This window comes from Chelonoidis abingdonii, chromosome 16, assembly GCF_003597395.2.
Source record: "Chelonoidis abingdonii isolate Lonesome George chromosome 16, CheloAbing_2.0, whole genome shotgun sequence".
Classification (NCBI taxonomy): domain Eukaryota; kingdom Metazoa; phylum Chordata; order Testudines; family Testudinidae; genus Chelonoidis; species Chelonoidis abingdonii.
Window position 1 is genome coordinate 10859923 of NC_133784.1, and position 15587 is coordinate 10875509.

General features: G+C 47.1%; 1 protein-coding gene across 1 annotated transcript in view; it reads left to right on the forward strand.

The window, feature by feature from the left end:
• Positions 1-8304: 8304 nt before the first annotated feature.
• ANTXRL (ANTXR like) overlaps positions 8305-15587 on the forward strand; it is a 73915-nt gene continuing 66632 nt past the window's right edge. The window contains 1 exon segment of the mRNA XM_032797413.2: positions 8305-8783. Within this exon segment, the coding sequence (XP_032653304.2) occupies positions 8527-8783 (257 nt within the window). The 5' untranslated portion in view covers positions 8305-8526.

The window sequence follows — 15587 nt, forward strand, 5'->3', positions numbered from 1 at the left end:
TAAGAAAACAACAAAGACCCCGAGTATACAAATTCCCGCCCCTGACTTTAAACAATCCAGTTCTCTGATTGGTCCTCTGGTCAGGTGTTCGGTTACCCTTTTCAGGTAAAAGAAACTTAACCCTTACCTTACCTATCCATTTATGACAAAGGGGGTTAGAAAGGAGGTGTTTATTAAATAGTTAACTTTTGTGGGATACTAGATACACTAAAAACCCAGCTCAATTCCTCCGGATGAGACTTGGAAAACGGGTTCCGTTTGGGTGTTTCTTAAAAATTTCCTGTGAATCAGTCACCCACAATCTCTGACTGAATGCTCTGATTTACAGGGCTGTGCTATGGACTGTGGACACTTCGGGTGTGATGGTAAAAAATGTTTTACAATAAAACAGTCTTTGCCTCATAGGAGGCACTCGCAGGAAAGAAATTATGGATCTATTTGGGGTATCCAACGATTTCTGAAACAGCTGGTATGTAAAATGTAACCATCAGCTGCCTTGTCATAATCAAATATTGCCTATATCTGGGCTAGCAACATTGCTTTTGAAAGATGTCGTTCCCGATAAATGCCTTTAACGCCTGGTAGAAAATTCTTGTGAACATGTTGACAAATGAAATAACCCGGGTTATTTGATTAACGTCCATGTAATCTAAATATTGGCTTGCATTGAGAAAGGAAATGTCAACTTTGTAATGCTTTTGAAAGGAGGGATTTTCGCTGCAATTCAAGAGTGATCTTATACCAACAAAGGAAATGAAACCTACACTACGCGAAATGTATTGAAGGGATTAAAGAGAGGATAGACCAGGGATTTTAACTTTCTATAAAAATTCCGATCATGCAGAAAGGAACATAGATAATCTGGTAAGGGGTCCAAGCATTGGATACAGCTATTATTCCAGCGGCTAATCACAAATCAAGGGAGGGCTTTATCCGATGCTGGGGATCTTTTAATATCTCTTTGGATACATTTTCTGAAATTGGATGTAGGTGGCAGATAAATGAGATCAGCAAATTTCCATTGTAGGAGCTGTTTGTTTATATGTCGCAATTTACATTCAAATAGGTTAATAATATACAGGGAACGGATTTTTTTAAAAACCCCACCCTTTGCATTAGGGTGCGTGAACCATTACAAGAAAATGTGCTAAGATTATTTGTATCGATTCCCTAATGGAAACAGGATCTAAAGGTTAGTGACGGATCAGCTGATGGGACTGGATGCAGTTAGTTTGGTTTTTATTTTGAGCAATGCATGAGCAAATGAATATAGGCGTTCTTGTCATTTTCAATCGTGCAGCTCCCCACCCCACTCCCAGTCCCTCCCGCCCCCGCTACGCCCCCCCCCCTTTGATTAGACAAAGAGGTTAGACGCCATCTCACCTACCCACCAGTAACAGGAGTTGTCAAGTTTGCACAGGGCATGAAGCAATTAACTGGGCATCTCTTTATGCTGATGCTGATTTTATACCCTGAGAACTTGAACTCTGGAAATATCAAAATGTGAAACAAAGATATAGCTCTTCAGAGCTGGAGTGTAGCAAGAATTAAGTCAAAATCTCCTCTAACCACTGTGCTGTGCCCTGGCACACGTTGGTATTTAAAGTCTGAAGAAATCATTACCGAGTAGTTCTGTAATATCCGGACACAGCAAAGGGGTGTGGGGGGGAGGGGCATAACAGACTTTTAATTCAGAATTTTCTTGATTCTCAGTTCAATAATTATGATTGCGTGATTATTATACTATTCCCAATTTTATACAAGCCTTCAAGTTTGCCCCACTGATGTGCTCCAGGTCCCAATGGGCATTAATAGCTAGTCACTGGAGTGTTCTGTTTATTGTCTGCACGTGTACCCCATGCATATAAAGGAGCAATGCAATCGATTGTTTATGAGGGATCCGGAATGAAAAAGTGATGTGCTGTAGAACGGGTAAGAAAAATGGTGAATGTGCATGAGCCACTTAAAAGTCACAAGATACGCGATGCGTACCATAGTTTATTTCAGGTTGAAAAGCACTTGTGGGGTAATTATACCTGCAGCATTGCCAGGAACCAGATCTTTGTCGAGCACCAAAGGGATCCGAAGCGATGAGCATTTGGCTTTTATTTTAAAAGGCAATTTACTGGATTGATTTCAATGCATGTAGAGGGGTGGAAATCTGTTTCTGATCTAGGCTTGGCACATTTGCGCCTCGGACACGTCTGCAGCAGCCCAGGAAAGAGACATTTCCCCGGGAAAGGACGCCTAGTGGGCAGCACTGAGCTCTCAGCTTAGGAGAGGGGATTTTCACTGCCCTGAAGTCACTTGTTCATCTTTTGTGTGTGTCAACATATAGGACGTGGTTTGTTTTTATCTCCATCTCCGTGATCTAAGTTAACCATTGGGGTTGAAGTGGCCAGGGCAGAAAAAGTGGTTAACACAAGCAGTGCATTCAACTTAAAACGGGCATGGTTTATAGGGGGCAAATTGTCTGCTAAAACCATTTGGTCCTCCTTCTTGCTGACCCGCCTACAGCCAGGGCGGTCTGATTTTCTGAAGTGGGTCCAGCGAGGAAACATAAAACGAAATCAGAGCCGGTTTGCTTGCAGCTTTAGCGTTGGCTCAAGATTTTCTAGCAGTAACTTACACAGCGCGGGGGGGGGGGGTGTCTGCGGCCATATGTGAGTGTGATTGTTACAGGTGTGTGTGTGTGTGTGTATTTGTATGTGCTGATGTGAGGGGCTGTGTGAGTGTGTGATTAGTGTATGTATTTGAGTGACCGGTGAGTGCATTTGTGTATGTAGGTCACGTGGGAGGGCTGTGTGTGCAAGTGTAGGTGGGAGAGCTGTGTGTTTGCAAGTGTGTGGGAGAGCTAAGCCTGTGAGTAGGAGAGCTGTGTGTAGGCACGGGAGGGCTGCAGGTGTGAAAGGGCTGAGCGTGTAGGCGGAAAGGCTGTATGTATGTGAGGGTTGTGTGTGTATGTGTATATGGGGAGGGCTGCGAATCGTGTGCGTGTGTGGGACTGCTGTGTGTGTATTTGTGTGTGTAGGCAGAAAGTCTGTGTGGGTGTGAGGACCGTCAGTGTTTGTGTGTAGGTGGGAGGGCTGTAGGCAGGGGCGGCTCCAGGCCCTAGCACGCCAAGCCAGTGCTTGGGGCGGCATGCCGCGGGGGGCGGGGGGGCGCTCTGCCGGTCCGGAGGCGGCAGGCAGGCAGCCTTCGGTGGAGCCTGCGGAGGGTCAGCTGGTCCCGCGGGACCCGCGACCGGCAGAGCGCCCCCCCCTCCCCCCCGCGGCATGCCGCCCTACTTGGGGTGGCGAAATGTCTAGAACTGCCCCTGGGTGTAGTTGGCTGGGTGTAGATGGGAGAGTTGTGTGTGTGTTTTGTGTGTGTAGGCAGAAAGTCTGTGTGGGTGTGAGGACCGTCAGTGTTTGTGTGTAGGTGGGAGGGCTGTAGGCAGGGGCGGCTCCAGGCCCTAGCACGCCAAGCCAGTGCTTGGGGCGGCATGCCGCGGGGGGCGGGGGGGCGCTCTGCCGGTCCGGAGGCGGCAGGCAGGCAGCCTTCGGTGGAGCCTGCGGAGGGTCAGCTGGTCCCGCGGGACCCGCGACCGGCAGAGCGCCCCCCCCTCCCCCCCGCGGCATGCCGCCCTACTTGGGGTGGCGAAATGTCTAGAACTGCCCCTGGGTGTAGTTGGCTGGGTGTAGATGGGAGAGTTGTGTGTGTGTTTTGTGTGTGTAGGCAGAAAGGCAGTGTGTATGTATAGGTGTGAGGACTGTCACTGTGTGTATGTTGGTGGGAGGGCAGTGTGTGTATTTTGGTGTGTGTTGGTGGGAGGACTGTGTGTGTAGGTGGATGATGTAGGTGAGAAGGCTGTGTGTGTATTGGTGGGAGGGCTGTGTGTGTAGGTGGATGGTGTTGGTGGGAGGGCTGTGTGTGTGTTGGTGGGAGGGCTGTGTGTGTGAGAAGGCTGTGTGTATATGGAGAGGGCTGTGTGGGGGGTATTGGTGTGAGGGGGTTGTGTAGGTACAGTTGTGTATGTAGGGGGGAGGGGCTGTAACAGAGCCGGGGGCGGTACGTTTCCGAGCCCAGCCTGTATCTGCGCCGTGCGGAGACTCGCTAGCCGGGTCTCCCAGCTTGGTCCGGCTGTGGCTGCTGGCAAAGGGGCCCGGCGTCTTAGCTCGCTCCCCCTCTGCCGAGCCGGACCGTGCCAGCCCGCCGGGAAGCGGGAGGGAGGGTATGGGCTGCCAGTCCCGGCACAGAGCTAGTGCTGTGCTGCCGAGCGCCGGGACCCGGCTGCAGGGGCGGGTGGCGCGGCCTGGGGCAGGCGGGGCCGCTACTATGTGAACACATACACACTGCTACACCCCACATACAGACACACAACACATGTACCACAAGATAGGCACAGAGTCCTGCACTCATACAACACACCCTCTTGCGCATAACACGCCCCACATGCAGACACAGTCACACAGCACAGGTACACAACACAGAGAGAGTCCTGTACACACACAACACACCTTCCTGCACATACACATCTCGTATACACAACACACTCCTGCACACGCCCCACATATGTCTCAATGCCCACTCCTACACCACGTCTACACACCCTCCGAGTCCCAGCTACAGACACAACACACACTCCTACACACACCATACACAACAGTTCTGCATGCACACCCCACATACGCACACAACACACACTCCTCTCACACAAAGCACACGCCCCTATACATACACACCAAATATATACACTCAGTACACCCGTGCATGCTTCCACATGGTCACACCAAACACCTTCTGCTTCCTATCCATAGGCAAAGTCAGCCGCAAACATGCACACTCTGTCGCACCCATGCACCTCACACAGAAATACACACCATGGTGCGTAGAGGCGGCACTCATAGGTACACAAAGAAACACAACACATCCATACACATTCACACACCATAGATATACATCAGGTTCATATAGTCACTGGCAAATCTGCCCCCCATCACACACGGACTGTCATTGAGACGGCAAGCAACAACATAGAGGGAACACGCCGTGCAGCTTCCCTATAGCAGTGGATTTTGACCTGAGGTCCACCTGGCCCCCTGGGGTTCCACAGACTATGTCAAAGATTTCCAAAGGGGTCAACATCTCAATTTGAAAATGTTTAGGGGCCTGCAAATGACAAAGGTTTGAAAACCCACTAGATCAGAGAAATCTTTAGCTTGGATCCCACAGGACTGGAGGTGGGAGGACCAAACTGACCTTCTGATAGTTTCACTACTAAAGAGGCAAGTATCAAGAGATTAGTTTATAACAGTGAGAGGGATTTAATTCCCACCCCAATGCACAGTCAAGCTCAAAACTTTGCCTCTGGCGCTATCTGTTGTGCCAGGACAGGACAGGAGATGCTAATGTGACACTGTGAAAGGGTTGCTTTGGACTTTAAGAACAGCCACACTGTATCAGACCAATGGTCCATCTAGCCCAGTATCCTGTCTTTTGACACTGGTCAATGCCAAGTACCCCAGATGGAATGAACAGAACATGTAATCGTCAAGCGATCCATTTCCTATTGTCCATTCCCACCTCCTGGCAAACAGAGGTTAGGGACACAATCTCTCCCAATCCTTGATAATAGCCATTGATGGACCTATCCTCCATGAATTTATCTAGCTCTTTTTTGAACCCTGTTATAGTCTTGGCCTTCACAACGTCCTCTAGCAAGGAGTTCCACAGGCTGACTGTGTGTTGCATGGAGAAATACTTCCTTTTGTTTGTTTTAAACCTGCTGCCTATTAATTTCATTTGGTGACCCCTAGTTCTTGTGTTATGAGATAGAGTAAATAACACTTCATTAAAAGCAGCAAAGAATCCTGTGGCACCTTATAGACTAACAGATGTTTTGGAGCATGAGCTTTCATGGGTGAATACCCACTTCGTCAGATACATCTGATGAAGTGGGTATTCACCCACGAAAGCTCACGCTCCATTGAGGAAGTGGGTATTCACCCACGAAAGCTCATGCTCCAAAACGTGTTAATCTATAAGGTGTCACAGGATTCTTTGCTGCTTTTACAGATTCAGACTAACACGGCTACCCCTCTGATACTTAACACTTCATTATTTACTTTCTCCAAACCAGTCATGATTTTATAGACCTCTATCATATCCCCCCTTAGTCCTCTCTTTTCAAAGTTAAAAAGTCCCAGTCTTTTAAATCTCTCATCATATGGAAGCTGTTCCATACCCCTAATTATTTTTGTTAGCTTTTTCTGTATTTTTCCCAATTCCAATATGATTTTTTTGAGATGGGGCGACCAGATCTACATGCGGTATTCAAGATGTGGGCATACCATGGATTAATATAGAGGCAATGTGATATTTTCTGTCCTATTATCTGTCTCTTTCCTAATGACTCCCAACATTCTGTTCACTTTTTTGACTGCCACTGCACATTGAGTGGATGTTTTCACAGAACTATCCACAATGACTCCAAGATCTTTCTTGAGTTGTAACAGCTAATTTAGACCCCATCACTTTACATGTACAGTTGGGATTATGTTTTCCAACATGCATTACTTTGCATTTATTAACAATGAATTTAATCTGCCATTTTGTTGCCCAGTCACCCAGTTTTGTGAGATCCCTTTGGTACTCTTTGTAGTGTGCTTGGGACTTAACTACCTTAAGTAATTTTGTATCATCTGCAAATTTTGCCACCTCGCTGTTTACTCTTTGCAGATCCAGGCTCCTCTTTGTCACTGAGAGCAGAGAAACAACCAGACACCCTCCCCGTCCTCAGAAAGAACTTTATTCTCAGCAAGGGGAGCGATGTCTCTTGGGGCTGTGATGAGATGCAGGTAGGAGTCTTTGGGACAATATAAACGGAGCAATTTGCCTTCCAACCCCCATGGATTCATTCTCTGACAATGAACAGCCCCCCAAAGAAAGAGCAACGTCCGTTCCCAACTCTCTCATCCAAAGTGACCATTCTCATCCCTCCCTGTGGCTTTAGGCGTTAATCAGGTCATTTTATCGCAGTCCCTTCTCAGGAACTGTGACTAGTGGGTGATGGGGGGCCGGGGGAGAGAGTTAGTTCCTAGCGTGGAGATGGGCGGCTGGAAACTACTGACTATTCAGATTTCATATGCAGCATCCAGATGAATGTGGGCTTTGGCCAGTTCTTTAAGGGGGATTTTGTGTGTGGGTGGTGATGATGAGGGGGTTTGAGGTCCAGGTATCTGTTGTTTTTTTAAAACCTCAATTCAGTGATTTATTTTAACCGTACCTACACTGTACATCCACCCACGTATATGACACCCACAATACATAAGTATGTGTGTGTTCGTTTTTATCATTAGAAGAAAACATTTAATCGTGGGGTAAAAAAAGACGGGGGAGGGGGGAGCAGCAACCTGTACTACAGCAACCGGGCATTTTCTTTTGCACGTGGATCGAAAAGGCGTGTGACGGGGCAAGCTGGATTGATAACAGCGGTTGAAAGAAGCACCGATTCGTTGTTTGGGAAATGGCAAGGCTGCCTCTCCGTTATAAAATGTTCGCCCTCCCGACTGGAAATCACGAGGCGCAGAGGGTAATGAGCAGCTAGGGAGCGGATTGAACAGAGGCATTTGGGCGACTAATAGATCTGAGGGCTAGCTGGAGTGTTTTAAAAGCAGCGCTTTAAAAACAATGGCTAACTCGGTAGGAGCCCGAACTGTTTTCATGACACTTGTGAGAGTGGGTTAAATCGATAACTCTTGAAACAAAAAGGCAGCAGCTGAATAAACACCCGTGAAGCCAACAGCCCCTTTGCACGACTGGTTCCCAGTGATGCGGTCCAAACAGATCGCTACAATTCGTTCGCCTGGGGTCAAAACACATCGATTCGCTGCAATTCTTCCTCCTAGCCCTTCTTTACCTGTCGCGTGAGTCCGGAACCGCTCCCCGGCCGTGCCCATGAAATACACTCAATACATAGCAAAGCTGTGACCGGTCCTAGTTGCTTTAGGATCCCTAAACTCTGAGCGGGGTTGTTCCCTCGGACGGGAACAGAGAGGCTGCAAGAAGACAAGAGTGAGAGACTTAGAACAGGTTTGCCAGCAAACGAATCCAGAGCTGACTGTCAGGGAGGGAGAGCGGGCAGCCCCGAGCTGTACCCTGGGTATAGCTCTGGTGTTTTGGGTGTGTTTGTGGGGGAAGGCGGGGTGCATCTCGTGCTAGTTTGCAGCCGTGCTCTCCCTTCCCCGCTCTGGAGCCCGGAACAGGAAAGTCCCAGCTCAGCTTCCCCACCATAAGATCCTGTCTGCCCCTCCCTACGAATTTGTTCGCTCCCTACGGGAGGAGGGACGCAGGAAATTGGGGCTGTTGCTACTCTAGCAACTCAACCCAGCTGTTAGCGAGGGGCAGGGGGATGGGGCTTTAGGTACCGTCCATCCGGACTCCGAGCCAAGCCCCCCTTCCACCCAGAAATCTCCCCCACCCCCAGCATCATCTCTGCCCTTGCATGGACCAGTGGGGTGGGGGAGCCGAGAGCTGGTTCTGCGCATGTTTGAGAGGAGATCGGAAACTTTTTCTTTGCTTCTGAACAGCCTCCAAGGGCCGCGGGGCGGGGGAGGGGGGCAGAGATTGAGGAAGAAAATGGCGAGTCGTGGGAGTTGCGTGGAGAAAGCGGCTTTGCTCTGCGCCTTCCTGCTGGCCACTTGGAGCCTGGCGTCCTGCGCCCAAGCGGAGCCGGAGGAGGAAGGGCGAGACGACCAGCGCTCCTGTCACGGGGCCTTCGATCTCTACTTCGTCCTGGATAAGTAAGTGACAGTCCCTTTTCAAAGCGGTTATTGACCCTTCACTGCCTTTGCCCTGCTGCTGCAGCGGGGATCTCTGGGCGGATCGCCGGGGCATGCCGCCCTCCCACGCTGCCCGCGCCCTGCACACAAAGAGAGCACTGTGCAAAGCAAAGGCACCTCCAGCCAGGGAAGCTCAGGTCACACACACGGGGGCCACAGGGCTTTTCAGGGCCTCGGTGGCCCAGCAAAGGCAGCCACGCTCGGGAGAGCCCGCTAATGCGCGAGTAGTAGCGCATAATACGCGATTTGAGTTAGTTCTGGGATGTTAAGGGATTTGGGCGGTTCTAGGCTGTAACCATTTGCGTTATTTAGTTCTAGGCTTAAATCCAAAGAATTTGCTTAGTTCTAAGCTATCACCCAAGGGATTTGGTTAATTCTAGGATACAGTACAGCCTGTGCATTCTGGTTAATTTTAAGACTCCAATAGTTGTTTGTCGCAATTGTGTACAGGCCTGGTTTCACTTATTTAGGAATGTGTTAGCTAGTCATGGTTAATCTCTGGAGGATTGTCTACACTAGTGTTTAAAATATGGTAGTTCATACATATTGGCTAATGAATTTTTAGATACTACCTATTATCCTAGTTTATACTATTATCCTAGTTTAAACATGGCCTAGGGTATGTCTGCACCAGAATTTGTAGATGTGTTTTAACACATGGTATTCAAGTCAACTGTAAATTCTAGTGTAGACACTATGCAAGTGTTAGAGGGCATGGGTGCTCAGTCCTAGTTGTGTTTAACTCTGATGTGCAGCCATGAAATATTTGTGTCCTGTCTACAGTAGAATTTACAGTTGTGCTAGTCAAGACACTTTAGTTAGCACATGTTAAAACATGACTAAAGATTGGAGCTTTTTTTCAATGTGCATCTGACCAGGTGATGGCTGTGTGTGTGTCTAGCGGGGGAATTGTTCACTCTATCAGGCCTTCTGCTGAGCTTTGGGCCAAAAAGCACCTTCTCAAAGAAAGATAGTGACTTTGTTTTGCTCTGAAAGCAAAAGGATGCAAAGACTTCCTATGGCAGTTGTTGTTTTCTGGGAACATGCATCACAAAATACCCTCCTGCCTTCTAAGGTTTATTACAGGGCTTTCTGACTCCAGCATCAAATGCACTTGTATCAAGATTTTGAATTGTTATTATCAATATTATCATGTTGTTCTCCAGGATGTAATAAAAAAATCAGTAAAAATGGATATTAGTGTTTGAGATTGGCAGGATAGGACATGTATATAACTTCATACAATGCAATTTCCTTGCCTTAAAAAGTCATTATTATATGCCTAGTCAAATCTAAGGCTTTAAATATTGGTTAAGGTACTGTTAAACCTCTACACTGAAATTGTGATGTAACTTGATTCTCTGACTTGATTGTGACTGTGGTATAGGTGATCCATGTGTAGGGTCCAGTCCTGCTGCCCTTAAAGTCAATGGCAAAACTCCCATCCACTTCAATCATAGCAAGATCAGGCCATGAAAGTCTGCAAGAGAATAAAAGCCGAGCTGTTTCAAATGAAAAATGTGAAAGAGGTAATTTGGCCATTTAAGCTGAAAGAGTTTCTTGTGGTTTTAAGGTCTGAACTTGCTCCCACTGAAACCAATGGTGAAATTCCTGTTGGCCTTTCGGGAGTAGGACTGTTGCAAGAAAGAAATCTGCAAGGATTATGTGAAAGCCCCCCAGTCTGTGGTCTATGTGCTGCAGCAGAATGTCCAGGAATGTTGGTGGGAGCTGTGCTTACAAACTGAAGTTGTATTTGACCCTTCCTGCTTTTCTACGTGACTGGTGGTATGGCAGCAAGGGGGTTTCTGAGGACAGATCTCATGGATGGACGGACTCTGGCTCTTGGAACAGTTTAGCAGGACGGAGCCAGATAATAAGTAAAGAGTTGACAAGGTGGAGGGAATCTCTGAGTGTTGGAAGGGAGGATGGGTGAAACTGAGACTGTAGCACACACATTTTTGGAATCACATTTATTCAGATGTGAATCAGGGAGCATTTCTGGGTCCAACTTCTAATGGATAACCCCCAACAATATGCTATGCTAGACATTGTATGCCACCAAGTGATATTGTGGATTGCCTTCCTCCATTGTGCTTGGCCAATTTGGAATTAGGGACATTCAGTCTTTATTAAATGGATAACAATGGGGTTGAAATGTTGCAATTATATATAGAGATATACCTATCTCATAGAGCTGGAAGGGACCTTGAAAGGCCATTGAGTCCAGTCCCCTGTCTTCACAAGGCAGGACCAAGTACTGATTTTTGCCCCAGATCCCTAAACGGCCCCCTCAAGGAATGAGTTTACAACTCTGGGTTTAGCAGGCCAATGCTCAAACCACTGAGCTATCCCTCCCCCGATAAAATGTCCAGGCTTGAGTCCTATGGCCCTGTGAGGCCCTCTATGAATGAATGGCAGGGCATGTCTGAGAAGTCAGTCTGGGTGAACCAGAATGACTTTAATAAGTCCTCTCTGTTACTTTGCTCCCTTGTGGGAAGATGTTATCTCATATCAAAAGCAGCCAGACTGAAGGAATACAACAAGTTTCTTCCCTTATTGGTGCAGCCACTGTACATTACCACAATGACTTTGTCAGGGCCTGATTTTCTTTTTCATCCTGCCAGCTGGCGTCTGCAGGGATCTGATCCTCAAGACATCAGCCAGCAGAGGGGAAAAGATCATGTGCTGGTGAAGTTATTGGTATAATATATGGTGCCAATTAGAAAGAGAAACTTGCTGAGTTTGTGCAGTTTTTCTCCTTCTGATGTAGATTACATCTTCCTGTATTAACTCTATGGGATAGGCAGCTTCAGAGCAAAGAAACCAAGGGTATATGAAGGCCTGACATGGGAAAGAAGCAAAGACCTATCTCAGATATCCTACAGAGTGTCATTCCACACAAAGCAGAAGGTCAGGGCAAAGCTCTTACCCCTGTGGGCAAACCTCTTGAAGCTACGACAAGTAGATACAGTCTGCCCTCTGGGTTCTGTATTCTTGGTCTACACTGGGAGCCGGGGTGTCGATGTAAGATGCACAACTTCAGCTACAGGAATAGCATAGGCGAAGTTGACATATCTTATTTTGACTTACCTCCTGTCCTCACTGTGCGGGATCAATGGCCATGGCTCCTCCATCGATTCTGCTTCCGCCGCTCGCCCTGGTGGAGTTCCGGAGTGGACGGGAGCACGTTCGGGGATTGATATATCGCGTTTAGACGAGATGCGATATATTGACCCCCGATAGATAGATTGCTACCCGCCGATCCAGCGGGTAGTCTGGACGTATCCTTAACCACGGTATGTGGTGCTGGAGCAGCATTAGCCTTTGTCGGTACTTGGAGGGGAAACCTTCAAGTTAAGGGAAGTGGCTCTGGTGATTCAGAAGGTAGGGCTCTTCTGGTTCAGACTGATGCTATGGGGAATTTTGTAAGTGTAGGGCTCCCTTACTCCAATGTGCTGGTTATAGTGAGCTAGGTGACTCAGAAATCAGAGGGCTGATCTCCAATTGCATTGATGTTTATCTAGTAATGTCCTGGTTTTCAGAGATGCTGAGCACCCGCAGTTCCTGCCGTAGGCCATGGGAGTTATGTGTGCTCAGGAGTTGACACTGGACTAGTGCTTAGCTTCTGCTGAACCCATTGCCACAGGTCCCTCAAGTTTACTAATTCACAGCTTCTTGTTGTAGTGGCCTCCCGGCTGCTGCTGACAGCCCTCAGGCTGCATAAGAATCCAGCTGCCTGTCTCTGCGCTACATCCTCTGCTCAGGGGTTTGCTCACTTGGCTCTGTTCAGATCATGTGGTGACATCCTTATGTCGAGTTATCTCTCTCTCCTCTGCTACATTGCTGTTGACATCCAGCTCTTGTTTGCCACTGTGTTCAAATGCACTTGCAAAAAAAAACAACTGACCTCTAGTGTTTTCTAGTTATAGTGGCGCCTGGTAGCATCACTATAATTGTCTATCAGTGTAGCAATTATAAGTCCTTAGTTTAAAGGGGTTTCTAACTCTGCCATGAACATCTGCTCCTGGCTAGTGCTTGACATGACAGATCTGAGCCACATATGTGTATTTTTATTTACTGAATGTGAAGAAATCCTTTTGTTTATTTTTGAACTATGAGGCTGGAGAAAGAAGGAACTTGAGATTTTTGGATATATTTCTGCATTCCTTTAACTGGGGCATTTCACAAAAATCATTTATATTTTAAGCAAAATAGAGTTGGGCAGACGTTAGGGTTGCAGACTTCTGTTTATCCACAGGACAGACAATGGCTGTGCAAGCTTCCCCCGCTGTGTCCTTGCCAGCATGCATCAACCCTGCTCTGGAAGTGCCTCATCTCTGCGGGTGAGATGGGAGATTGGCCTTCATGGCCCATTCCCTCCTTGGCCTCTCTGCTGGCACTTCCAACAAGGAGACCGATTAGTCCTCTGGGGAAGTGATTAAGACTCATTACATCCAGGCCACACAGTCACCAGATGGGAAGGTCTTTCCGTAATTATTGCCCCGGATTGGTTTTGGACCGATGATCTAAAGGTTACCACAAGCTATTGCCAGTCCCCAGAGTCACCCAGTCTCTACACACCGTGTGCTTTATTTTCAAAAGCCCTGGTTGGCAAGGACATTGTATGTTCCAGGGAAGCCAAAAAACCCCATTGTTTTGTTTCAAACGTTCCGAGTGAATGTATTACCCACAAAAATGATGGAATACAGGCACTGGCTAGAGCAAATAGGAACTGTGCAGGTTTCCACCCCCCAGTCCTCTCTAAGAATCTTTGCCCCTCGTGCAGCATTCCCACTGTTCCAGTCCAAGGACTTGACTTAAGCACAGGATATTGATTTGTCTCAGGTATTTCTGCAGCATCTCTCTGCAGGGGGTCTCAGCACTGACTGCTGTTCTGTGTGCTGATTGTGTGCACTGGATCAGAGGGAAACCCACTAGATTTAGGTCAAAATTATTTAAAAATGGACTGCTCAATCCAGCCTTGGACACCTAGGACAGTGGCTAATGGGAGATGCTGGGATCTCAGCACATTTGAAAATCACACCACTAATTTAGGTCCCCCACTATGGACTCAGTCACCTAACTTTGGACCCCCATTTTTGAAAATATTGGGCTCATTTCACTCATGGCCTATGTCAAGATGGGGACCAACCTGTCTGGAAAACCAAGCACTCATATGCTGTACCGCCTAATCCTGATTCATCAGTACATCTGGGATCTGATCATGAGGCCCTGATGCAGAAAGATTCCACTGAAATCTATTGGAGTTCATGTAAATAAGGAGAACTGAGTTTGCCCCTTAACCTTAATTGATTATAGCAGGTCTAAATTTCTGAATATGGTTGTAATTATCTATCTATCCACTCCCTACACCCCATCCATCCATCTATCCATTCCCATACACCCTATCTATCAATCCCCATGCACCCCATCCATCAATCCATCCCCACCTAACAGATCTATCTATCCATCTATCTATCCATCCTCACACACCCAATATATCCATGTATCTATCCCCATACATCTCATGTATCCATCTGTCAATCTCTCCCCATAAACCCCATCTATCTCCAAAAAACCCATTTATCCATCTCCATAAACCCCATCCATCCATCGAAACATCCCCATACACTGCTCCGTTCATTTTTCAATCCTCATCCACCCCATTCACCCATCTATCTATTCCCATACAGCCATCCATCCATCTCTCTATCCCCATCCACCCATCTATCTATCCCCATTAACCTCATCTATTGATTTATCTTATCCCCTTATACCCTATATATCCATTTACCTTATCCCCATACACCCCCATCCATCCATCTACCAATTCACTCTGTGTATCTATGTATCCATACACAGTGCATCCATTCCCATATGCCCCATCTATATACCTATCTATTCCCATCCATCCCATCTATCCTATCTATCCCTATACACCCCATCCATCTAATTATCCCCATATATCCTATATATCCATTTACCTTATCCCCATACACCCCCATCCATCTACCTACCAATTCACTCTGTGTATCTGTGTATCCACACACAGTGCATCCATTCATCTATTCATTCCCATATGCCCCATTTATATACCTATCTATCCCCATACACCCCATCCATCTAATTTTCCCCATATACCCATCTGTGTACCCCCATCCATCCCATCTCTCTCTCTCTCTCTCTATCCCCATAAACCCCATCTAGTGATTTATCTTATCCCCATACACCCTATATATTCATCTGTGGATCCCCATACACTGCATCCATTCATCTATACATCCCCATACACCCCATATATTCATCAATCTATCCCCATACACCCCATCCATCTATTTATTGATCACCATACACCCCATCTCTCCATATATACCACATCTCTCCATCTGTCTACACCTTCATCTATCTATCTATCTATCTATCCCCATAAACCCCATTCTATCCATCTATCTATCCTCATCTATCCCATCCATCCATCTCCATACACTCCATATATCCATCCTGAAACACCCCATCTATCTATCCCCATACACCGCATCTATCCATCTCTGTATCCCCATGCACCCATCCATCCACCCATCTATCTGTCCCCATACACCCTATATGTAAATCTATGTATTCCCATACATCCTATCTATCTATCTATCTATCCATCCCCATGCACCCTATATATCCATCTATGTATCCCTATACCACCATCCATCCACATACACCCTATCTATGCATCCCCATACACTCCATCTATCTAGCCTAGTGGTTCTTAAA